The sequence below is a fragment of the Cardiocondyla obscurior genome, linkage group LG01 (genome assembly GCF_019399895.1).
Source record: "Cardiocondyla obscurior isolate alpha-2009 linkage group LG01, Cobs3.1, whole genome shotgun sequence".
Lineage (NCBI taxonomy): Eukaryota > Metazoa > Arthropoda > Insecta > Hymenoptera > Formicidae > Cardiocondyla > Cardiocondyla obscurior.
The window spans coordinates 9,989,900-10,017,065 of NC_091864.1; the positions used below are offsets into that span (position 1 = coordinate 9,989,900).

At 39.4% G+C, this 27,166-nt stretch overlaps 1 protein-coding gene and 1 long non-coding RNA gene across 3 annotated transcripts in view; one reads left to right on the forward strand and one right to left on the reverse strand.

The window, feature by feature from the left end:
- The window catches only part of LOC139105558 (neurotrimin), a 74,093-nt gene that overhangs the window by 29,538 nt on the left and 17,389 nt on the right, over positions 1-27,166 (forward strand). For both annotated transcript variants that reach the window (XM_070661742.1, XM_070661752.1), the window contains exon 3: positions 21,540-21,747. In XM_070661742.1, coding sequence (XP_070517843.1) covers positions 21,540-21,747 — 208 coding nt within the window. The remainder of the gene's footprint in view (positions 1-21,539; positions 21,748-27,166) is intronic.
- Positions 1-27,166, reverse strand: part of LOC139105662 (uncharacterized) — an 87,133-nt gene that overhangs the window by 10,950 nt on the left and 49,017 nt on the right. The gene's annotated exons all lie outside the window — the stretch shown is intronic.

Consider the following 27,166-nt stretch of genomic DNA (forward strand, 5'->3'; position numbering starts at 1 on the left):
AAGTAGAAATAAAATCCCGTGGGGTGTGAGTTCAGCAGTTTGTTAAGCGGCTCCTCTCCCTCGTCGTCTGCCTTTCGGCCGATCGTTTTCCTGTCGCTTGTCCGTCTTTCTCCCCTCATTTTCAACTTATTTCTCCGTCCTCTTCCCGACGAGGAATCGGTCGCTTCTCGCAAATATACCCCTTTCGATTCTCTCCTACCCTCTCGCTAGAGAGCATCGTTCTCAAACCGCGTATGGAGGAATTATAGCTTTACAGATAACACCAGCCTCTTCTCTTTCTTTCTCTCTCTCTCTCTCGCGACCGTGGAAATGCTCTCGCGATAAAAATGCGCGAAATTGTTTTATGGCATCCTGGGAATACACGCGCGTATATGTGTACATATAGCACACGTGCACGATGCGTACGTTCGGGCGCGTTCAAACGGAATCGATGCATTATCCTTACGGTTGGTCAACGGCACCTCTGCGGAAATGAAAACGCGGCGAGTCGGCGCGATACTCGCGAAAACCGAAAATAATAAAAAGCGCGTGCCACTTTGCTCGGACGGGACACAAAGGGGCGCGCTTTCGATAATCGATGCCGACGGCCGTCGCGGAATTAACGCTTTTTAGCGTAACTCGTTTTAGCACACGGCAGTCGCATACGGCACGGCTATAACCGATATCGCGCGATTGGTTCTTTGTGCCGGCGACATTGCGATCCTTTTGCTTTACTAATAAGTTATTAATTTCCTCTGATAGGACATGGCGATTAAGTGGAGAGCGGTCGCGAAGTATTACCGTTTTGACAGACAGGGAGAGAAACGGAAACGCAAATATACGTATATCTTTATACAGTAACTGCGCAAAGAGAGCGTATGTTGGTGCAATGACGATGCTTGCATCGGGAGTTTATTTATATTTCAAGTTACAACATGAGTAATGGTAGATTTTATGTATAGTGACTCCTGAGAGAGGGAAGACGCATCTCAAATATTCTCTCCGGCGCTTTGAAATAATAAAGCTTCTTATTACGACTTGTAAGGTGTTATGACTTGCGCGTCGTGTTATGTAGAACATGATGACGGCACCAATTCTGCTAATTAGCAACAAACATGTCGCTTATATATTATGCCTTGTACTTATTATTCTTCGCAGTGTTGCTTTGATAATCGTTATTTATGCACTAACTACGTGTCCGATATCAGCTAATAAATTAATTCAACTCGGGAATTAAAAATTGAACAAGATTTTGCCGTCAATAAACATTTTCAAATGCAAAATGAAGAAGGAAGATATAATTAATTTATTGAAATGAATATCGTTTACAGTCCGCCTTGGATATTGGTAAATTAATAACATTTTTGTCCTAATTCAATAACTTGCGCGCCGATTATGTACCGGTATTTTAAAACACAGCTTTTATTAAAATAATAAAATTTACATAATTAAATTAACTTTTAACGTTATAAAAAGCGCCCTATTTCAATTGTCATAAAGAATCTATTACGATAAATATTACTTTGGTTGGATAATGTTAATTAACTATCTGTTTTTCCAGTTCGACTACCGAGGCAAATTAAAAATAATATATTTTTGCATAAAAAATCTTATCAGAGAATAGGGCTCGTTCGACGTGCTTGCAGCTATAACATTTTCATTTCGACCGCGCCTTATGAAGTGCGGAAATAAGCGTGCTTCAGAAATAAAACGATTTATGTATTATCCCGACTCTCTAGCAAATTTTAAAATTTCATTAAAGGGCCGAAATTGCTTCCTGCGGAAGTGGGAACAGTATAAGGAAAGGAGGCGCCCTTGCAAAGTATTTTTACGGTCCTAAATCTAATTGAAGCTCGGCCCTTGAAGCTCGTCGAGTTTCGCGGAAATTAGCGCGCAGAAATTTTTTCCCCCTTTTAAATAATCATGATTTCGGCTTTATGTCAACGTGTACTTTTTTAATCCGTTATTCGCCGCTTACGCAAAATTGTACGTGGAGTATTATGTAATATATTTGCGCGATGTAACATAGGATACGTTGTTTAACTGGAAAAAGAGAGCAGTCAGATACACAGCCAAAATATGAAAATGATTAATTTTTTGTTTGCACGCTAATCAGATTTTCAAAATGTTTTTATCTTTCCTAATATTGAAATGTATAAATGAGAATAAGCCGCGTTAACATTAATTAAACTATATATATATAAAAAAAAAAAAACAGTTTAAAACTACTGTGCTGGCGCAGCTTGCGCCACCCTGCAATTTTCTGTAATTGCCTGGCTGCATAACTTTTACCTCAAATAGCATGTTTGCATCTATTGGCAAAATGTCCATATGTTATATTGTGAGTGTTTGCAACTGCCCCATCAGATTACGAGTTTGATCTCGCAGGAGCCAACCGGTGGCTGCCAAATGGTTATACACCGTCATGTGCCATCTATTGCTACGCCGCGAACAAATCTCATTTTCCGCGCAAAATTTTATTCCCCTCGAAATTGGATGTCGGGAATAAGCATAATTTTTCATGAAGCCTGTATTCTCGCATTAGATACAATTACATATCTATAGCTGGCGAGAGTATACGAATCCCGTGGCGCAACACTGAAGAAAAAAAAAAAAACGGGGAAGGGGAATAGAATTTTAAGTCTTTGAAAATATATAACGTTGGTTTCCATTTTCCATTACGATAAGACATCAAACTTGGCGCGATCTTATACGGGCTGCTTCTCGCCGAGTAATGCAACGCTTACGACTAATATTCTCCCGAGAGAGCAAACTCTCGAAATCATTACGGCCTGTTGCAAACGTATTGTGTACTTCCTTGCCGTAGCATTCAGCAAATTGCGCATCCATGAGAGGCATGGTAACGCGGAATATTCCCCAATCCCCCGACGATCCTTGATTACTTGGTAGTCCTTACCGACACGACGCGCGATTTCCTGCACATATCTGACGTCGGCTCTAATGTGACGGACTTTGGATCAAGACGCTTAACGTTCGGAGAATGCCGGCGTACCTAATGTCTCTCTCGCGGTCAATAGTCGGGGTGCAGAAGCCGGCGCTGATGCGAGACACGAGAGAAAGGTAGAGAGAGAGAGAGAGAGAGAGAGAGAGAGAGAGAGAGAGAGAGAGAGAGAGAGAGAGAGAGAGAGAGAGAGAGAGAGAGAGAGAGAGAGAGAGAGAGAGAGAGAGAGAGAGAGAGAGAGAGAGAGAGAGAGAGAGAGAGAGAGAGAGAGAGAGAGAGAGAGAGAGAGAGAGAGAGAGAGAGAGAGAGAGAGAGAGAGAGAGAGAGAGAGAGAGAGAGAGAGAGAGAGAGAGAGAGAGAGAGAGAGAGAGAGAGAGAGAGAGAGAGAGAGAGAGAGAGAGAGAGAGAGAGAGAGAGAGAGAGAGAGAGAGAGAGAGAGAGAGAGAGAGAGAGAGAGAGAGAGAGAGAGAGAGAGAGAGAGAGAGAGAGAGAGAGAGAGAGAGAGAGAGAGAGAGAGAGAGAGAGAGAGAGAGAGAGAGAGAGAGAGAGAGAGAGAGAGAGAGAGAGAGAGAGAGAGAGAGAGAGAGAGAGAGAGAGAGAGAGAGAGAGAGAGAGAGAGAGAGAGAGAGAGAGAGAGAGAGAGAGAGAGAGAGAGAGAGAGAGAGAGAGAGAGAGAGAGAGAGAGAGAGAGAGAGAGAGAGAGAGAGAGAGAGAGAGAGAGAGAGAGAGAGAGAGAGAGAGAGAGAGAGAGAGAGAGAGAGAGAGAGAGAGAGAGAGAGAGAGAGAGAGAGAGAGAGAGAGAGAGAGAGAGAGAGAGAGAGAGAGAGAGAGAGAGAGAGAGAGAGAGAGAGAGAGAGAGAGAGAGAGAGAGAGAGAGAGAGAGAGAGAGAGAGAGAGAGAGAGAGAGAGAGAGAGAGAGAGAGAGAGAGAGAGAGAGAGAGAGAGAGAGAGAGAGAGAGAGAGAGAGAGAGAGAGAGAGAGAGAGAGAGAGAGAGAGAGAGAGAGAGAGAGAGAGAGAGAGAGAGAGAGAGAGAGAGAGAGAGAGAGAGAGAGAGAGAGAGAGAGAGAGAGAGAGAGAGAGAGAGAGAGAGAGAGAGAGAGAGAGAGAGAGAGAGAGAGAGAGAGAGAGAGAGAGAGAGAGAGAGAGAGAGAGAGAGAGAGAGAGAGAGAGAGAGAGAGAGAGAGAGAGAGAGAGAGAGAGAGAGAGAGAGAGAGAGAGAGAGAGAGAGAGAGAGAGAGAGAGAGAGAGAGAGAGAGAGAGAGAGAGAGAGAGAGAGAGAGAGAGAGAGAGAGAGAGAGAGAGAGAGAGAGAGAGAGAGAGAGAGAGAGAGAGAGAGAGAGAGAGAGAGAGAGAGAGAGAGAGAGAGAGAGAGAGAGAGAGAGAGAGAGAGAGAGAGAGAAAGCAAGAGAGATGCTCGCCTTTGTGATTGTTCGTGCAAACAAACCACAATATTAATTATTCGCGATTCTGGCGGTTGCATTGAACGGGGTTAACAGTCGGCCGGATATCCTAGGAAGAAGCCGATGCTAGAGGAGTTACGATATCTTGTCGACGATAATTCCTAGGGGAGAGAATACGGCGCAATGGGTCGGCTGAGATTTCCTCTTGAGAGTAGCGGCGCGTCAATGGTCAGGATCGCCGCTTCTATTCCGTCTGACTGACTCTGTTTTCTCCGATACACGTGAACTTTCGTCCCCTCGATAACTCACCGTAGCCGACTGTCGCTTTCGCGGCCGTTTTGGAAAATTAAGCGAGTGGATTTGTATTAAATTTGCTTGCTCGAGAAGTCAAATGGCTGTACGGCGAATAGCTAGACGCGTGATTGTTCAATGACAAGTTAATCCTGAGCGGGCGGAAAGCGAGAATGACCATTACGGAATTCCAGTTACGATTTCGCCACTCCTCTCTTACCTGGTATCTTCCTTTGGTTCTCAAGCCCGCCGCGCCGCCCACGATCCCGCATTCCCTCGGTTTAATGCTCTCTCCGCTACACGAAAGCAGGCCACCGATATTAATATCGCGAGAGCACTAATTGTTCCAGCCAAATACGTGGAATTCGCGCTTGGTCGCGGAGTCAGATCCCGAGGTGCTCTTTGCGTTACATGCACGTTGTGTGTTGCGCCATCGATCGAGGAAACCATTATATTTGGAGTGGATTATAAGTGGGCGAGATCGGAAACGCGTTTCCTTCCGTTTACGGATACCGGCCCGAGATGCAAATTTGAATTTACCCTTCGATTCAAGTGCATCGTCGAGATGCTACTATCACGCCACTTGGAATACTGGCTACGTACAAGAATACGCTATATGTATAAAAATGTAATAAAGTCGAAACATAAAGCGCCCGTATAATACATATGCTTAATCGAGCTGACATGCTGAAATATCGAAAGCTATCAGCATAATATTCGTTAGATCCGATGCCAAATATACAGAGTTTGTGCTTCTTTCAATATTTTATTTGCAGCAGCAACAAGAAAGGAAAAAAAAAAGAAAAAATACGAGCGCATTTTCGTGAATATTAAACCAGTCGTCGAATTTCTTTGGCAACGGCACATTCATTATTCGGCTCACCGATGAATTAATTTTAATATTTACGTCAAACAAAACGAATATTATTTCTAATCCAATTATTTCTATTTATATAAATGCATATTTTGTAGAAGTATACGGGAAAGTTAGCGTCAACAAGATAATTCCGTTATTTGTCTTGATATCGCTGGGAAAGTGTCGCGGATTCTTATCATAGATTATGAGAAGGAAGCGTATATAGCTAATATTCCGCGGAATGCATTTTGAAAGTCTCACTTATCTCCGCAATAGTCGCGAAATCGAAAAAGACGGCGACACTTTCTTCTTGGCTCTTGCCAACAGATGATGGCACTTGTAAAGTTCAAATCTCGTGTATGGCTGCTTGAGCGAGATCGTACTTTTATACGATCGGTCATTCGAAGTAACTGTTTCAAGTATTACACGATACAGATATGTAATAGAGGTTTTCCCTCCTACGCTAGAAGCTAAATGATGTTTTTGTCGCAACGCAATTACGTGCTGTATAGCAATGTCTGTAAAATTTAATTATTCAATATTTTATTTTTTAAAGACGAAACTTTTATATTGATATTTTTATATGTATTTCAGATACCGAAAATAATTTTTTAGTTTTTTTTTCTATTTTCACTTTTTTGCGAATTAAATATTAATCGAGGATCCCCCATGTTGTTATTTATTTTTCTCTCTTCGGATTGTTATCGATTTCCTTAGAATTCATCTCATCTTCCGTCGTGCCCTGCATCAGTCTGTTTGTGTTTCCTACGCCTTTTACGGTTGGAAAACAACTTGCTCCGCGTTATTAGATATATGATATGTCGAAAATACTTGCGATAATAAATAAATAAGAAAATTTCAACACAGACAAAATCGATGTTTTAAGGAGACTAAAAGTAATCATGCACGCGGTGTTTTTTGAAAGATCCCAATTAGCACGAAAAAGATAGAAAACAAAAAAAAGGGAGATCATATACAGCTATTAATAATAAAATGTCTCGAAGAAATTAATATGCTATTAATAACACCACCAAAATATGCTCCGGGAAATAGGTTTTCAGGTCTTCAGACTCGTTTCTGGGTTTTGATAACTTATTCGGTACTTGTGGAGAGCTTTGGGTTACATCTAGAAAGATTTCTGATATTTCAGTCAAACGAAGCGGACATAGCAATCCTCTGCTAATGGACTTGTGCATCGGTGAACATGCTCAACAAGATTGGCCGCACTTGATGCAGTCGTACTTATTACGGCGAAATGATATTATCGACGTGAAATATTTGAAGAAATTCGCGTTATCAATTCGTCCTGTTTCTCAGTTTCTTCCCCTTTCCCCGTCTCTGCACTTACCACGGCGCCCCAACTCTCGCGAGCGCATGTGATAGGATACGCGCTTCAATTTCATTCGGTATCGCCGGGCTCTCTCATGTGCATTACGATGCAGCAGTTGCCTGCAACAGCGGCAACGGCAACTGCAGCTTGTAATCTAGGAGCGGAGAACCGTGAGAATCGAAGGGTGAAGATGAAGCGCGGAAGTAGTCAAGGAAAGTGGGGTAACGTTTTCACGACGCATATCTATATACGTGGAATTTCTGCACACGCGCCCGCACACGTGCAAAGCAGCCTCCGCTCGTACGAAAACAGCTGGCTACGGAAGGAAGCTTACCCCATTTCCGACCTTTCATCCCGCTTACTGTTTTTCCCTCTGTCTTTCCTCCCCCGCCCGCGGCTGACGCGCTGCAAATCTTTGTGCCGCTCTTGTCCCTGAATACGCCCTGCGATTTGAAGCGGCCGCGCGCTGTCGTAAAACAACATGCATGCAGCTATCGCGCGGAGTTAATTGAACTTTATCACGTCAAACGATTCGGGGCTCGGCGAAATTACTTCACAGTTGTTTAGTTTCGGATAGCGTGGATAGACGATGGAATCGATTGAGTGTGGTCTACTATCAATAGCGTTATATTCATTCGCGGCGGATACAGCTTTTCTGCCATTTTATTGCACGGTCGGCGTGAGTTTTTTTAAAGATCATAAAAAAAAATTCGGGTTCTCTCTCCGGCGTTGGCTTAACAAAGACAAAAAGGTATTGGCCCCGTGTTTTTATTATTTCTTCTTTTTAATTTGCAACCGTTGTACAAATACATGAAATACATTTGTATTATATGAAATTTTTACTCCTTTTCGGCAAAAAAAAATTATCAAATGTTACTAAAAGTAATTAAAAAAAAGTTTATGTTATTTAATATATGTTGTATTTAATCAATATAGCTTTTCTTCTCGGTGATCAATAACTCTATGTAGATTTTCGCGTAAAAGTAGTTAAAAAAAAAATACAAATCTATTTTTTGTCTTATTTCGTTAACATAATTTTATTGTCGGAAAATTCTACGTAGCCAGTTTGAGCTCAATAGATTTATTTTTGTACCATTTGTACGATAACGTCATAAATTCCAAAAGTGATTAGTACCGGGGGGTAAACTGTTTTGTTTTTGTTTCGAGCTTTTTAAAAATAGCAGTGGAAATGGACACAAAACGTGCAAGTGGCATCATATACATGACAACTTTTCACAATTTGAAATAAACTTGTTATTTATTCTAACAAACTGCTTGTATTTTAACTGCTATTCCCGCATAATAGAACATTATGTGTTCAAATAAGTAAAATATAAAATTAGTATGCAAGCGGTATATTACTGTACATTATTAACATCGATTAAAAGTACCGAAATTATTGCCTCAATTTTAGTGACAATAAAATTTTTCCGAAATTACATTTTGGCCTTATTTAAAACCGAAATAAAATCGTTCGTTGCAGCATTGAAATACGCTATGTTTTTAGTGCACATATATACATATATATATATATATATATATATATATATATATATATATATATAAGTTTAAAATGGATATAGTCAGAGAGAAATTAATATAGCTATAATAAGTACAGATTTGAGCGCTCACTACAGAGAGTAATTATGTGTCAAATCCAATATGTTATCCCGTATATATCAAGACAAATTAGATATGGAGACAGTTAGTATTATTAGTTCTTCGCCGGAAATTATTTTGCTGAGGCTTAAAAGATTGAAGAAGACTCGCGTGAGGAATAAATCGTTAGACAAGGTGCGTGCGTGCAACGTTTCTCCTACCGAGCTACGCAGTAGGAGTAATGAGCGATCAAGAAACTGCAAGATAAATGTGAAGAATATCGGGCGGGGTTGGTAAGATAAAAAATGATCATTATTAGTTCACGCTATGATAAAAAAAGGGTAATGAAAAAAGGACGTAGGTGCAGATTGTAAGATTTATTTGCGTCGTTTCGCGTGCGCGTAATGAATGAAAAGTAAGGGTCAAATGAAAATCAGGATGTTTAGTTAGTCGGCCATAACGAAATTGTAGTCGAAATAAGTGTAAATGAGACATAAATTTTTGTTAACGCGACAAACTCGCCGAAAAGAACAGGCATTTAAAACACATTCAGGATGACGGAGGTTCATTAGCTCGCTATTTAAAATTTGCCTGTGTATAAGTAGAAAAAGTCAGCAGGGAGAATAAATTATTCTGTCAGATTGGTTCATTCTATACGTCATAATCGTTTGATTAATGATTCCGTCGTTAACTATACCACGTCGCATACGTATAAAATATGGTTATCGGTCTGCGAAATAAACGGCATTGCCTTGAGCAAATTGTAACATCATTCGCAGATCACCGCGCCGAGCTTTTGCATTAAAGAACTTTGCAATTTTTCTGACATTCCCAAATGAATGCATTCCCCGATTTCCTCGTAAGGAGGATTAACGGTACCGTTCGGAATTACTTACATTAATTTATCGTCACTCTGAGGGCCGAAGGTGGGTTAGAAAAATCGATAAGGCGCAAGATAATGGCGAATTGCACTATCCATTAAACGTTTCCGAAAATACTTCTTTCGTTATCATCTATTATTATTTAAAATTTAGAAAAACACAAAAGTATATATATATATATATTTTTTTTTTTTTTTTTCTACTGATATCATGTTTTTAAATTAAAGATACTATCTTAGAAAGTTTGTTACGCTAATTAGTACAATCTACTTATTATATCATTGCAATTAGTTTTAAACTGCAATTAAAAAAATTTAATTCTAAACCGTACAAAATTTTTTAATAACTAATTTTAATTTAGATAATTGTACGAAAAGAGTGATTAAAAAAAAATAACAGTTACGTTTAAGTCTCGTATTTAAAAATGGGTTATACGCTGCGCGTGCAGATTTAATTTAGCCTTTTCGCTGCATTATTACAGTATTACTTGCTGTTTTTTTTTCTTTTTAGATATAGTTATGAACAATACAATAAAAAATTCTCTTCACCTGTCTCTCTCGTAATAACCCGCGTGTTAATACCCGATCAATCGACTGGTCTACCTAACAAAGGCAAATGCCTCAGAATGCCTCTCATCCATCGTTTATTTTCCGTCTCCTCTTGGATGCACGGTGCATCATGCCGGCGGCATACCTCCGCGATACGTATGCAACCGCGGCTGAAAATAAACCCGGGCTGAGGCGTAGTGAGCTCGAAAAATGCGAAACGACATTGGCTGGGATGGGGCGGTAGGGACTTTGAGACGAAGGTATGACATTTTCGTAAGCTTCTCGTCGTACGGCGCGTCGGAGTCGCGGGTGACATTTTGTGGGTGAAATGGCAAGACAACGAGCCGGCGAGTAAAGTAAAATGTCATTGTCGCGACTTGTCACACGCTCATTGGGATATCCCCGCGAAAGGGAGCGAAACGAAAGTTCCCTGGCGGCTCGAAACATGAAGAACGCAATTGAAACATTAAACAGAGTCTCGATAATTATCCCGGGCACCGCCTAACGAATTATTGAGCGTTACTATTACCAGCGGTCCTGGAAATTACGACAGAATACGGATTTCAAAATGGAAATGTGATAAAGATAATTACGTGACGAATAATCAGAATGATTTGCCGGCAAACGCGTTTTAACGCAATCTACTTCGACATCGCATTTGGAATATAAAGATTAAAGAATTATTAAGCGAGTTCTAAAAATAAAAGAATTTCACGCGGGCGCATATGTTGCCGCTGACTCAGTTTTGCATTATTAGTCATACTCATTGTCATAGAAATGTAAATTACGTGTCAAGATTTTTTGTCGTGTCATCTCTGTCGATGTTGACTTAAATAGAATTTAAGATATTTTAAAAATGTAATATAGTCCTACATACATATAGACCTTATCTAAAAAAAAAAAAAGTATTACGTTCCATAAAATTAAACGTTATTTTAATGAATATAAAATAAGTCAACAGCGAATGCAGTAGCTATTAACCACACTAGCGGTAATTGCCGTCTCCTTGTGAAATTTCGCGCGTCAGCGTCGTGTTCCAACTCGTCTACGTGAGAGACAAATTAAGAGAGAACCAAATGGTTCGCTAGCAATGCCAGTTTTTTTTTTTTTTTTTTCATACATCATTAAATTAAAATAACGCCAAAGAAATCGTGCACGGTACGTATTCAAAGAAAATATATTGATTTATATTGTAAAAGTATGTATTATTAACCCTCTTAAGCTTCTTAAGAGAAAAATTTCTAAAATTTTATCTGTAAATTATAAGCATAAACTAATATTTTTATTATTATTTATATTTTTTAATTTTATTAAAAAGAATGTAATTATTTTCAAGTATATAAACATTTTGTGATCTTTATAATTATATTAATTAAATTTAACTTTTACCTTTAACATAAATTAAACATTCTTTTAAAAATTTCAACTTAGAATAATATTAACTCCTTATGTAACGTTACTATTTTTAACGTTATTTTAATAAATTAAACAACTGTATTTACAACGGAAACAAAATGTATTTATCGCAATCGGCGAATTAAAAATTTATAGAGATGTAGCCAATACACGGCATTGTGCTGCGAATATTGTATTATAAAAAAAAAAAAAATATATATATATCTTGTCTGCGCTGTCTCACTTAACTGGGATATTACTCGCGGAGTTTTTATTTCGACCGCAAAACCCGATCTGGTTCATAATTCTGAGTACAGTCGCCACACTACAAAGGCGCAAAAAAAGTGTCAGTTACAACGAAATTCCATTAGCGTCAGTTTTCACCGCTTTTAAGTATTTCCTTTGAATTTCTCTTGTGCTAAACCGCTCGACTGCAGTGCTTGCGCGGCGAGTTTACGTTCAAAGCAAAACGGAATAAGAGCGGATATATTTTTATGTCTCCCCTAACTTTCCGGTACGCGACGCAACCTTCTCTCCCCCGCGCGCAATGCATACGATTACAAATTATTAAACGCTTAACGTTTCATTATAAAGTCAGAGTTCGGAAGAATGTTCGCGCAGACTTAGACGTTAATACCTTCTTCTGACAAAGACAGACCGCGCGAACTGGCCGGCAAAGGCATACAAATTCAATGGTCACCTATTCGGTAGTACATCATACTGCTTCCCGCCTCCGGTCAAAAGAGAAAATTAATGTGGACACTGCGAAAAGATATGTGCACGAATTTTCTTGGACTTCTCACATGAATTTCTTGAATCCTCGAAATAACTGTCGTTCTACATGAAAATCCGTTTTACGTTGCAATTTGTTTGAAATAGTAAAAGGATTTGCAAATCAAATTTACCTCCTTTTATATTGTTATAATAATACTGTCTTTCCGATATAAAATAAGAATAAACGCAAGAAAATATAGGACAAAGATTGGAATAAAGACTAGATTTTGTCTTTGCCGTGGAGAAAATATCCCTGTTAATAAAAATACGTTTTTCGATTATTTTAATTACGCCCGTTTGCAAACATTAAATTTTTACGTATTCAATATTATTTTTTACGCACATTTAATTTAATCGCGCACACACGTGCATCGCGTGCACATGTATATCGACGTCACGTTGCTAGATAAGCAATGTCGTGTTTGACCCGGACCAAAACTGCGATGTTCTCTACTGCGTCAACGTCGAAGCTGAAATTGGAAAGCGTTTTACGACGATGGGGTCGGCAGCATTGGTATGCGGCAAATATCCGGATTGACCGCTGCAGTCTTCGACGTATCAAAGCAATTGACGTTACACGAGCGGTTGCGCCGCGTGAATTACTAAACGCGATCTCACTAAGGATCGTGCCGCAAGGTTGGATCTCGGTTGGCAACAAGGCAATGGACTGGAACAAGAGGAAGAGGAAGAGGAAGAGGAAGAGAAAGAGAGAGAGAGAGAGAGAGAGAGAAAGAGAACCGAATTATAAAGCGACTAAAGAAAAGAAAAGACAGCGGCAGGAAAAGATGCAAAAGCTGGAGCCGAGAACGCCTTGACGTTCGACGATTCAATCAACGCAGCACATTGTCGACGTCAAGGGTTGGAGGACGTCACCCGTCGTCGGATATTCTTGGGGGTCGAGATATGAAAAATGATGTCTGACGGAGAAAGGCGCGGCGCGAAGGGGCGAGGAAAAACGCTTTCTGCAGAGGGATGTTTGACAGATATCTTGGCGCTAGCCCGCGAGCGTGTTGCGGCTTCACCGCGAGTTCGTGTAAAGAACGCATAAGCAGCGAGCGTGTATTAACTCGATACACCAGCTGGCGAGACAACAGAACGTTACACGGTGAAATTGGTCCGGTTTTATTTCGTCCAATCCCTCTTTTTTTCTATTTTTTTTTATTTATTTTTCAACGAGAAAGAAGATATTCTGCCCGCAATAAAAACATTTTCCGTCCTTTTTCGATGATCTTCGCGGAAAATCTTAACGTTACGTAACGATGGAAAATCAAATCAATAGGTGGCAAGCCACATTCTTATCTTAAAAGTACATTAATTTTTTTACTACCTCCGCGTAACACTTTGCCTGGAGAATTTATTTTTATTTAGAGAACGACCGTGTGATTTACATCGTGAACACTAGAATTTTTCGCAATTTTACATCGCCGATCGAAACTGTACAGTCGCTCGTATTTTTCTAGTGAAAGGAAAACCTCGCAATCCGTGCGACACGGATAACATTGTGTACAGTTTCTTTATGTGCAGATTGTTTTTTGTCGTTCGTGGTTGACCAGCTAGCTTTTAATCGATAAATACGAACGGGTTGTTTTTTTTAATACAAGAGAGCCAAAGAACGGAAAACTGACAGCTTTAGATACATGTTCAATGGGCATCTATGATACAATGACATTCTCAATTGTTTCCGTTTTAATAACGGCGGACCACTTTTTAATTATATATGTTGCAAGCTTTTCTCCCTTATAAAAAGAAGCAGTCGGATAGGCGAGTATAAAATGTGTTGTCAACATCGCTTTGCGATAACTTATAACTTATCAGCTTCGGAAGCAGCAAGAATACGCCATAGGCTATTACTGACCTACTTAAGTTAACGGCCAACAATATCGGAAGTACGTTTATTTTCAAAGCTGATAAGTTTCGATCGCTTTAGCACAAAGTAATGCAATCTTCGATGAAAGGATTGTTTGTTTTGAATAATGAAGCAGTTTAGAATTTAGTGCAAAACTACAAATTTGTTGTAAACAAGTGGAGGCCCTCGAGTTAGAGAAGAGTAACTTAAGTATTCAACTTATGATGAATACTTTAAGGTGTCGAGCACTTTCGATAGTTCGCGGCAAGTTAAACAAACTTCTCAAAAAGGAAGACATAAAATCTATTCGAATATACCTTCTCAATGTATTTAAATTTTATTTATATGTAAGACATTAAAGTTCATTACTGTCATATCTATTCTGTAATGTCAAATTTGTCTAATAAATCTTGAACATTTCGTTTATATTTATTAATGTTACGTGCTTAGTTCTCCTTTTCTCTTTTATTTCGTGTACTTTAAATTTAATTAATAAATTAAAATTGAAACACGTTTAAATAAATAATTGTTTATTATTTCAAAAATGCACGATCCCCGATTTTTCTGGTCCGCTTAATCCTTAGAAGACATACTTAATGAAGGAATATACGTGCCATTTATTATGACAATTGTTTTCCTAATCAGCACGGCCGTTGACAGGAGGTGCTTACACGTAAGTGGGAGGTACTTCTTATTGCACATAACTGGGTTAATGGTAATGCGCTAGACAAATAAGTCGTAGAACGCGGGCTTTAGAAATTACCTATCTGTCCGTCCACGGGAGCACAAACGACCGGGGATAGCGTTATCTGTATTTGACATTCGTTACGATGATTGCCTTTGTAATTAGCGCGTCCGTGGTTGACGAGCGATTACAATTAACAGGGCATTCCTTGTTTAGGCAAAACCGGTTCAATCGGCTCTTGTTGGGCTCATTAATGCGATCGTGTATTTTGTCAATGGCCGGTGCGTTTGATAGTGGTTGTAAAACGTCGAGCTAAAGAGAGCACGATAGAGCGATAGAGAGCCGGATAAAGAGAGAAAGAGAAAATGGAGGTACCCAGAGGAAAGTGTGCGGAGGGGTAAGCCGCAGCGAACAATAATTATGCCGATTGTACCACTGGGGGCTAATTATCCGTCTGTACAACTTGCGTCGAATTCACCGACTATTTCGCCCTCTGTCCACGGCAAACTTTGATGCCGCGGACAGATGCTTATCTTGCGTTCACCAATTATGCGACGGTACTAACTTGTAACCTGATCCGAATTAGATAATCCGTTGTTCGAACATTATGGCAACAGGTCTTTGATAATCACGTGTCAAATATATTCCACGGAGGTACAAGAGTACTTTGGAGCAATACACGGCGAGTTACACCTCGACAAGGTTCCTGAGCGCATATCTTAATATGTAATTTGAAGCTGATTGATGTAACTTGAAGATACTTATTAAAAATTTTTTTTTTATTGTACATTAAATAATATAGAACGCGCGGTTTGCGCGTGTTATTTACTCTTGTTTTTTTTTACGTAAAAAGAAACGGTTTTATATTTAATAATTTTTAACGAACTACGAACACGGAATTTTCGGCACTAGGCCGTTTGTCTATCGTGTTACCACTGCGTAGCGGGCAGCGTTGTGGCTCGCGCGCGTGATGTTTTCGCATCGGGCATGATGCCCGACTCGCCAGCCACGCAGCAGTTGAGGTAGGCTAGTTGACGCGCTGGTCACCTATTTTATCCCTACTCTCATGCCTCTGTCAGCGACCAAGTAGCGGACCGTGTGTCGCGTGTGCGTGTGCGTGTCTCGCGCGCGTGGTGCGAGGGCATCGCCCGGCTCAGGTGTCTGACCACGACGCAACCTACGACAACCGCGGGACCTACAACAATCTCGGCAGCGTACGCAGTTCGCGCGCGCGGTATTCGATCATCGCTTCGCGCAAAATATGTAATATTTCATAAAAATATGTAATAAAAATGTATAAAAAAGATAATAAAATAGATATTAAAAGTAATAAAAATTAATACTCCGAGATTAATAATATCGCGAGAGCGGCATGAAATGAGCCAAGCGAGAAGACAAATTAGTATCGTGGAAAAGCGACGACAATAATAAATTCGATTCAAACTAACACGGTTTCTTTTAAATAGAAAATTTTAGTAATTTTTAAACATTAATTTTGCCATTCAAAGTCAGTTGTATACTTTATGTAATTTTAAATGCATAATTTTGAATACCCCCATTTGCGCAAAATACTCACAAAAATAAAATTTTTTGTTGTAACAAGAAAAAACAAAATTATTCGCAAATCGAATTTGTTTCTCACATGAATGCAGTAATTATTAGCTTGAAAACATTAACGCAATCCTTTTTAATCAAACAAAGTTAATTTAGTGTAATAAAACAAACTAAATACAACATGAGCATGTAATCTTTCTGAATAAAAACTCAAAGAGTATGCAAGACGGTTTAAAAATTCATTAAACAGCTATAAAATCAGAGACAAATATAAAATTTAAATGTGCATAAACATCAATTGTTAAATATATTGGAGATTATTAAAATAATGTGTATTATTGGAAAAATTAAAATCCCATATGCATATATTTAAATTTAAATAAAAACCGAAACAAATATTTTTATTAGAAAACAGAGGAAAAAAAATAAAATAAAAAATTCATATTGTCACTATAGATTATGCACGCTTTAACATTTTGAGTTTTGCACATTTCCTGCGCCACATGTGTCATTTTTTAAAATTTTTCAATACGATCACATACTACGATCGAAGAGTGAATGACGTGCGTTAGACGTTTCAACCGCGAGCGTTGTGCTGGCGTGATTATTACCATATCATGGCCGTTCTACAGTAACCACCGTCGCGCTTAGAATTTTCCAATATTTACACCAGAATATTCAACATTTTCCAGCATGTTGCTAGAAAAGCTGAATATTCGATACTCATTTTGTTGCCGAGATACATTTAATATGTTTACCTTTAATAAACGCGTCCTCGTGCCAAGTAGGCCGAATTTTACTTAATGACCCTTTCTTTTGCGAATTAGTTACACGACATACACCGTTGTGACATCACAATTAATGAAATCCGCCCTCCCGCTAAGCGCACAATAGCATGTCACTCAAAGAGGAAGTAAATACTTTTTATTTTATTTTATCGTTTTATATTGGAAAAAAAATTCAATACTTTAATTGCATTATTCGTAAATGATTGAAATTCGTTTTTGGCAGTGCGTGAATAACATCCATAATCGACACTCAAACGTAAAAATTTTATTTGATTACGTTCATTACTGAATTTAAATTTATTTACTAAATTATACACCTGCCAATATTATTATCAATCAGTAAAATATTTCAAAGCCGCGAAATATGGGCATGTGACAAAAAATTCTTCGTCCCTAACTTAAATCTAATATCGATGCGTCGAATAAAACAGATATTGCAGTACTTTTAATCGATTAACGCCGTTTAAATTACATAAAAGCCCAACGCTCGGCTGTCAGGCTACTACGTGGAAAAATTTCGCGCGATACTCCGAGGTCGTAGTCGAAGCAACGCGTCGAACACAGTTCCCTCTCCAGGATAAGTTATTATATCAGAAAATCGCCTGGCCGCGCTCGTATCTTGTTAAAATATTTGAGCACCTTCGAGCCGCGCGGACGGGTAAATACAAATCACTGTCTTTTCGTTTTTCTTCGCGGGCTATCGGCCGTGAGCTGCGAGTAATTACGCAACGCTATATAGAAGCAGCACACATCGCGTCGATAAGGGTGGAAAAAAAAACATTCTTTATTCATATCTCGCACAACGTCTCGCACAACGTCGTGCGCGCCCAAAGGCCGTCTCCCTTTAAACAATAATATTCGGACGATGTATCGTGTACGAGAAGCGTTTGTACGTAGCTCGTAATGCACTTTTAATTTCTCACCACGTCGTATTTCGAGCATACGTGTTTAGGCAGCATTCATATACATTTTTACCCCTTCCCAACGTTTTGCCAACTTTAATCGGAAAAAAACAAGTAAAATTAACTCGTATATTTGGAGGATGGTGTAATTTTAAGTAATACCCGGAAAAAAAAATAAAAAAAATAAGTACACGTACCATTTTTGAGCCGCTATTTGTGGCAGTGTGCTGCGAGATGATAACACACGTGCAACTTGTACGTATACACGTGTAATATAATTATTTAAAAGCACTCGCGGTAACGCGGACGCGATTCTGTACCATCCAATTAGTCAGATAAATAGAATCATGTCAACTAGCGTTGTAATGAAAAGCGATACTTGACAATAATTAAGAATATCCGCTAAACCTTGTTAACCCGATGTCACCAGATGCGTTCTCGTAAGAATGTCGTATAAATAATTATTTTCTTTAGAAATAACGCAAAACGGATATCGATGTTTCGTCGGACGTATTCATCGCGCGGCGTTCTCTACCGTCGCCCGCATCCGGCGACGATTGCACGGCCACACGCGAACGGAAGAGAAATCGAAGGAGAAAGGATGAGCGATCGTCCGAGAGCCACGACACGGTACACCCACGAGGCGAGCCTGCCTCCCCGGAGTCATTTTTCACCGTGAGTCGCGAAAGCGGCCGTACCTTCTAGGAAGATATTTCGCGAAATTAAAGAGCTGCCCGCGGACATACTTCGCCGCGGCTAAAAGAGACGAGGGGTGCCGCAATGAGCGGGTCGACAAGGGGAGCAAGGGCGCTAAAGAAAGACCTCGGGGTGAAAAAAGAGCCGGTGTACAACGGGTATCGTTTTGTGCGGCCGACTGACGTAAACGAAAATAAAGAGTTGCCGCCGAGTTCTGATTTTCTCCCCGCGCAGCTTTCAGCTGGCGAACCGGTTGGCTGTGGCACGTCCGAGGGTGGAAACACAACGGCGACCGAAGCGAAAAAGGAACAAAGGGGAAAAAAAAAAGAAATACAAGTGGATACGGAAGTGTTCCGTCGCTGCTGGCGACTGTGCCCGGTTGGAGGGTGGGCGCGAAGAGGAGTAACAGAAGGCACATGAATTCCGCGGCGTTTATTCAGATGCGCTCGCGGCCGCTACCGAGACGCGCGCGCGGCGAGATTACACAGGCGCAATTATGTCGTTACCGTGAAACGGATCGTTTGTAAAAGCGAAACCTACCGTTCCGCGTCGCGCCGCGACGCCTGCTACGAGGCGGATGCATTTCGGTCATACACGGAGCTTGAGTAATTGCAGCCGACGGCGGCGCTCGCGGGCGAGGGAGGGCACAGGAGGATGCGCGCTTCCATTACGCGCGCTCATAGAGCTCGTCATGCGTACGTAATAAGCGTATATACGCCGATACCACCGGATACTCTCATAGAGAAAGAGAGAGAGAGAGAGAGAGAGAGAGAGAGAGAGAGTGAGAGAGAGAGAGGAAGAACGAAAAGAAAACTGATGCATGTATGTAGATGCGCGCGCCCACGCGCGTTCCTTCTATCAGCCCCGAGAGCTCTTGCATCCCCATCTTGAGCGCACAATTTACAACCCTCCTGCCCTCACTCCCTTCGTCGTCCGCGCTTCACCGGCGCTTACTTCGTCGCTTGCCCCGGCACATCTCCGGTACCTTCTTTTTCCAGGTTTCTTTTTCGACGGACGTAACCACCGCTTTCCCGCCCTCGTCCTCGCCCTTCTCCCCGAAGTCCCTCTCTGGGAAACGTTCTTCCTTTTACTCGTTCGTCATTCTTCGCGCACCTACGACTGTCCGGGGCACGTGGCGGATACACTACACACACCGCCTACGGGCCGAGCGAATGCAGAAGAGCATTGAGACGAATGTTGCGTACTCCAAAATGTCGCCGGTGCATTACGACTTTGGCGTAACAATGAATTTCTTTTTCTCTCTTTTTCTCCTTTCTTTTCAACTCCTCTTTGTCATATCTCCCTTTCTCTTTTCCTCATTTTTTTTCTTTTTTTTTCTGTATTCCCACCCCCGCTTTCTTTATGTTACGAGCGTAGTTGGTAAGCTTCGAGCACGTTGTCGGTAGCACTTGGGCGATGAGACGCGATGACAGCTTCCGCAATGAGGACAGGAAAGACGATGGCTGAAGCGATGGTCGGGAACAGGGAAGAAGGGATGATGCACGGAAAGCGGAAGACTTGCGACGGACATCCATAAGTAAAACAGTACGCGACATCATCCTGGAGAGAGATCATTGTTTCTCTTTCTTCGTTTTTTTTTTTTTTTTACAAAGAATAAGTACGAGGAATAAGAATGCTATTTATTTTTTAAATGAGATAGCCCGGCTAGGTCGCGATGCGATCTACAAAGCCCGATGTGTTTCATAGTGCATTTACTGTATTTCGCGAATATTGGATCAGATAAAAGGATTGTGTGTGCTTTTGTAGGAAATAATACAAGATGTAAAGCGGCAACTAGGTCGCACATTACTATTCTTGTTGATTTGGTTTCTCAGTATGATAGCTTTATAGCTTGACACTTACATACATATCTTTGACATGTTCCGGAACATTATTGAATGAGAAATTGAACACGTTATTTCGTTGATAAAACCCAAATATCTAGGTACAATTTTATATAAAAATTTCCAACTATTCTTTTATTATTAAAGTTTGTACTAGATTTTATAAAATAACAGTGTAAAAATAAAATTGTATTTTTCAAAAATGTATAGAACTTAAATTACTTATGACGAATACAAAAATTTTTTTATTATCTCAAAATTGAAAGTAAATATTGCAATATTCCAAAACTAGGTATATTTATAATTGCTGGTTGAAAAAACAGAACTTCTTAATTAATTTTTTTGTTTTATCTTGTTTTTTTTTGTTTAATTCTTTCCCGCTATTCCCGCATTGCTTTTAACAAAATTAATTAAAGATTTTGGTTTTAAATGTAATTTTTCTTTCCTCGGATAAAATTTGTAATGCAAATCTGTTTTACAACACGATATGATAAAATATTAACTCCGCTAACGCAGCCTGCAACAGGCTAAAGTGGTACAAAGTACCTACCTAGCGTCTGTTATCACTTTGAATATGATAGTGTTCCACGAAAGCTGGATATGGAATGTGCATCTCGAAAATTTAATCCTACGCATGTACCAAAGTACCTATCTGGAAATGCTTAACAAACGATTATTTTCAATTTCAATTAAGAACGTGGTTTTGATAAGTTTTAAGTATACTTGCTTAATTATTTCGGTAATTATTCCAAATGGAAGTAAGTAAAACGTAATTTAAATTGTCGATAATAATTAAACCCATTACTCGAAACGGGAAAGATATATTTTTAGAATAAAAATAATTCTCGAGTTTTAAATACAATTTTAAAAATATTGGCGCGCGCTACGTTGAAGCCAATTAAAATGGAAATTCTATTATTATGAAATAACAGTCCTACTTTTTTTTTTCGATGTTTTCCTTATTTTATTTTTTACAGTTATTCGTCTGTCAACACAAATTAATTTATTAACTATGTAATACAAGTGTATAATTTTAATTACGCATTTTTAGCATTGATTATAATCAAATTCCATGTTATATTGTCCAAAAAGTTGATATATTGTACAAACGAGATACTTGGATCGTCAGGCCACGTTGTACAGCGCTATGTACGAAATTTTATTTTAATTGATTATTTAATTAATCGATTATTTAATTTGTGTTGCAGGTAGCGTGGCTACGAGTCGATACGCAGACGATTCTGACAATAGCAAGTCACGTTATTACGAAGAATCATCGGATCGCCGTGACACATAGTGGCCATCGTTTGTGGTCTCTGCACATAAAAGAAACGCGCAAGACCGACAGCGGTTGGTACATGTGCCAGGTTAATACTGACCCGATGTCCAGCATTACTGGATTTCTCGAAGTTGTTGGTAAAGATCAAGATCTTTTAAATGCATTTTTTTTTCACCCTATCACTTATTTATGTTTGAACGAATAAATGCAACTAATGTGGAGCGAAAAATAATGAATATTGTAAATGCAGAATTGATTTAAAAACGAAAAAAAATTGACAAAATTTTTAGCAAGAGCGAAAAGGAAAAAAAGGGAATTTGTGTCAAAAACATATATGGCACTATACATTTAATACTGAGTAGAGTAGAGGTATAAATTTGCTGCGCCTGCGAAAAACCCCATAAATTGAATTGAATTACACAACATTAATTTTTATTTGCCTTGCTGAATCCAAACATTTTATTGTCGTACTAAACAAACGGCAAATCATAATTATTGCAAGTTTGAACTGAACTGTTTCCATATCCGTCGTCGAGAACATCGGATGTCACATGCACTGAATAAATATCACGCCACGCAGCTTTTATTACTACGGCCGTGCGAAAAATTACAAATAATTTTCCCTCCGCGCTTAATATAAATTAACGTATCACATTCGACGAGAGAGAATTTGAAACTGGCGTCGAACTTATTACGCACAATTTCCAATTTTCATGTACGCCTAAAAGGCAGAAAATTGAGTGGGAAATGAGAATCTCAGAATGATTTAAGGACCGTTGCCGACAAATATTTGCGAGTAAATCGTACGTTGGAGATTGCTCGTGAATTTGTAACCCGCGCTATCCAGAAAGTCTCGGATCCTTGACTAGTCCTTGCGAAACTCTACTAAGCACAGGCGGATTCAGCGTTTTCCATGTATACGTAACTCGCGATTGTCCCGCGGAACACGTCCTTTGCTAGCAGGGCGCATCCTTCTTCCCGTGACTATGCATCAACTGATCCTTCCTTGGAACTTTCTTGGCACTTGGTACCACCGTCCCTGTTACCGCCAACTTGTCAAACTTCGCCAACTACGGTCGTCTTAGCGGACACCGTAGTACCTCTAGAGAAAGCCGTGATTGCTACTACGAGACACCGATATTCAATCCTTGATTATTTGTTTCGCGGCTTTCTGGGAGCCCCGTGTTGTACCATGTAATAACGCCTGTCATTATTACTTTAACTAGGTGGATTTATTTTGTTATAAAATAATAATCTTTCTTTAAAAAAAGAATTTTTATTTATTAATTGATAAACAATTGCTAAGTAAAATAATTTATTAATAAAATAATTTTATATTATAATTTTATATTATTATTGCTTTATTTAATATATTAAAATTTTTATACAAAATTGTTTTACTTTTGCATGTTTACCAAATATTTTCCATTATTTCTTTTTTAATAGTCGGCTCGCTTTTATTAAATTGGCTATCTTATTGTTCTTAAATTAATGAAAGTATCTCTACCACTCTGATATTAATTATCGATCAGTTTGACGAAGGTCTGACACAATTCTTGACTTCTAGAGATCACACTCCTCGGCTCTATCGCGCCTCGGCGCAATAGCATTCGAGAGATGAATATCGGACTGCCGGAAATTACCAAATAAATGCTGGCATTCTATACTCTTGTGGAAAGCTAATGCATCTCCATAAATACCTCAACTGAGCTTACTGATTTATATCTCTTAACAAGCTTGCAGATACTATCCCATTGATACATTGCAAAGCTCACGTTAAGTAAGACAAGCGAATGTTCGTGAACGAATATACAGAAAAATATCCATTTTAGATAAAAAACCTTTAATTCGCGGCCAAAGTTTTATGATAATAATAATAATAATAATAATAAAACAACACTAAAAGTTTCCGCATTCAAAAAATAATTTTGCAGTTACTAAAACTGTAACAAAAATTTTAATTTTATGTATACGTACAAAGACGTTTTTAATATTTTTGTGTACTAGTACATGCATAACGCGAACATTGTGTTCAAATAAAAATTCTATAGTTTAAAATAACTTTTAATAATAGAGATATTTCGTTCCAAAAATTAATTCGAGTTAGTGGAGAGCATTGAAATATTTATACTATTTTATATAAATGTGCAATATCGATTGCGGTCTAGCCTGAATTAACTTTCTACTCGCGCGGCCCGCAAGCGCGCGCTGCGCTTGATATTTTTCTAGACTGATAAATTTGAAAATAACGTTGGGTTCCGCTGCAAAAAAAAACCGTGGTAGCATTTTGCTGGACAAGAAACCGCTGAAGAGATTAAAGATTTCACACCTCAACGAGCCCTTTCGGATGGTTTGCTAACAATAAGATAGAGACACGGCCTACCCGTTACTCGGCCGTTTGCGATCGGCCGGATTTGTGGCGGCGGGATGCAAATGTATGTAAAGTATGTACCCCCGCGCCAAAACCTTCAGGGGCGATTGTACTCTTGGCGGGCTATTAGACACCTCCCCGGCAACTCGTGCTTCTCGTTCTAATAACCGGTCGGCTTCCTTACGCCGCAAACCGCCCAGCCGCCGTGTCGTGAAACTCCGTGTAAGCGTATAGTTTAACTTCGCCGCAACCCCTCGTTAAGATTCTTCTTTATCGGCCTCGCCTATCATCGACTATGCCGGGGTTATAAACGAAAAGAAAAGAATCCGGCTATTTCGGTTTATCGGATACGAACGTCGTGTTTTTTCGGTTAGTTTGCATCATTCGCACGAAAAAAAAATTTCAAGACTAAAAAAATTGTACGTAGGTATGACCCGAAGTGATGCTCGCGCGTTTTAAAGAACGTAATTACAATGTATTAATTAATTTTGCATCTTTTGAGCTTGTTAATTTATGAAACAATGCCTCTGATGCAGTTTTGAAACATGCTTTGAAATGATCGGAATATAATAGTGAATTATTGGCTGCCGTCTAATAATAACCCCACTGCTTCGGTTAAACGTGAAATATCGATGAAAGGAAAAAATAAAAAAAAATTGTTTATCTCTTTTTCTTCGCCGAGCTGTCTATCACGATTTATTCTAATTTGCATTTAAGAAAGAAAAAAGTAACGGCAAAGAAATTATATTTGTCCGCATTTGTTATCACGGCCTTTATCGTGCACTTTTGAAACTTTACTCTCGCGTTATGTATTTTCTTTATGTGTAAGTGAAAAGTTTGTTATAATTACGTAAAAATTGTTTTTAATAAATCGCACCACGAGCAAGAAGTAAAACCACTAAAATTTATATTAAGAAAGTAACTGCTGTATAGCGGTAATAACCATAATTCTTTTTATACTCGCACAGGGCATGCAAATTGTAGTAAATATTGCTTCGTTTGTACACTTTTACGATAATCAGCTTTAGGTAATCAAACTTGTTGAGAGAGTTCAATTTCCGAGCTTTTTTAAAAATATAAAAATAGCGAAATGCTGAAATATGGAAATAGCAAATATTGCATATAGATTCGTTGCGCCGTTCAAAATATTGACTTGCAGAAATTTTATCATTCAGTTTGTTTTTTTTTATTTTGCACGAATTCGATTATTCAACGCATACTGCAATTGGCATGCAAGTCTTCGTCATGAAGCGGTAGCATTTTTCTTATTATTATTTTCTAATTTATATAATCGTGCAAGGTACACAGAAGCCTAAAAGTTTGAGCTTACCGCAATCCAATCTTGTTACTACATTTCTTGTTTATCGTAGTGAAATTATTGGCTTGGTCAACTTGCCTTAGTTCGATATTATATGCTCTACCTTACTTGATCAATTGGCCGATTGTTCGTTTTCGTAATATGAGCATGATTGCGTAAAGCGTTCGCGAGCACAAAGCAAATATAACTATTCATATCAGAAAAGTGATTGCATTTCAATGTATACCGAAAAGAAAGTTTTATTCTATTATTAAAAGTGAATAAAATATTTTCTCTATTTCTTCTCGTTAAATTCGAATAATATCAATAAATTTTAAACTCTTTGACAACTCTTTAACGTAAAGCATTATGGAACAAGGATATCGTTTGTGCCATTATACAGTGTTGATGAGATTACTATAAAAATAGACGATTTAATATCGCATTACTCGAAATTATCTCGAATTGCAAAAGATCGACGGTTTTCCCTGCACCTTTGCGTAATCCGATCACCGCGGATCGGCCCGCATGCATCAATTTAGTATCACGTTGGTTGAAACGTTGACTCGCTCCCGGGCAGTCGAACTTTTCAAACGTTATCGGAACGTCGCAAAATATAGCGGCCATTGAAAAGGACACTCGAAGATATCGGCGGGATGAAACGCGGTTGTGCCACAGTCCTAGCGAATAAAACGCGATCCCGTGAAAGCAAACAAAAACAACGGCGGTGCCCATCGGTGCGCGGGCACGCGTGAAATAATAAATTCGACCCAATTGTTTTCCCGTATCAATAAATATACTATCTGCGGATACGGCGCTTTTTTTCGCCCCGTTTGCGCCCGACGCAGTCGGAGCAAAGCGCGAAATGAATTGCGCACCGGAGCCGGTGATATCTCTGTGACCTGTGACGGCGGCGGGCGCAGCGATGGCGTGGAATTGCTTTTTGCCCGATGCCCGCTTAATTCTTTGGAAGAATTCGCTACCGTACGGTTTGCCCTCGCATTTGACTGCGCTGTCTGTGATTCCGCCATGTCGTCAGAGAACATCCTCATTCCGACCTTCTCTTTGTAAAACCGAACAAACATTATTGCGAAAATACTTTGCTACCGTTGCGGAAGTTGTCTAACTAGAATCTTACATTTTTTATCATCCCACCCGTATGAGTCTTTTTATAAACAAAACAAATGTATTTAACGATAAGTTAAAGCGTATAAATGTATATGTAAAAATATTGGTAAAGTATTCAGATTTTTAAAACTGTTTAAAACTAATCATTACCGTAATGGATCTGCCACTCGTCTTTAAATGTAAACTTATTTATTACTTATTGCAAAGAAAAGCTTTATACTCGTAATTTGCCTTTTCGGGTTTGCGCTGTTATGCAATCACAACTCTCGGCTCGCCCACGTCGTCTCGTTAGCACACGAAAGCACCATTCGCGCCGGTAGCTTTTTCGCATCCGCGGAAACTTCGTCCTAGAACCTCTTTGCCTTCCGAACACGTTTTTCGTAACTCACCAGGGGGACGCGACGTCGGTTTCTGAGAGAGGACTATTCACGAAGGTAGCCTCTTTCGTGACCGGGAAAGAACTTAGTCCCTCGTAAGCCGTGGGAAACCATTCCCGGCCAGCCGTCTTTCCGGTGTACAAACTGCATGTGCGCCAACCATATTCGGCTCTATTCCGCTTCGAAAGCAACTCGATAACGAAATTCTTCGCATTGTTGCCGCGAAGAATGTATCGTGTCGACGGGTCGCTCTATCCCGACGTGGTAAAGATTATTTTCGCGAAGAGTCCGCGGGTCGATTATCGCGTAGCGGCGGCAATATCACGCAATAAACGTTATTCTATACCGCGCTGGTTTATTGAAAAAGTCGTCTCGATGTGTAC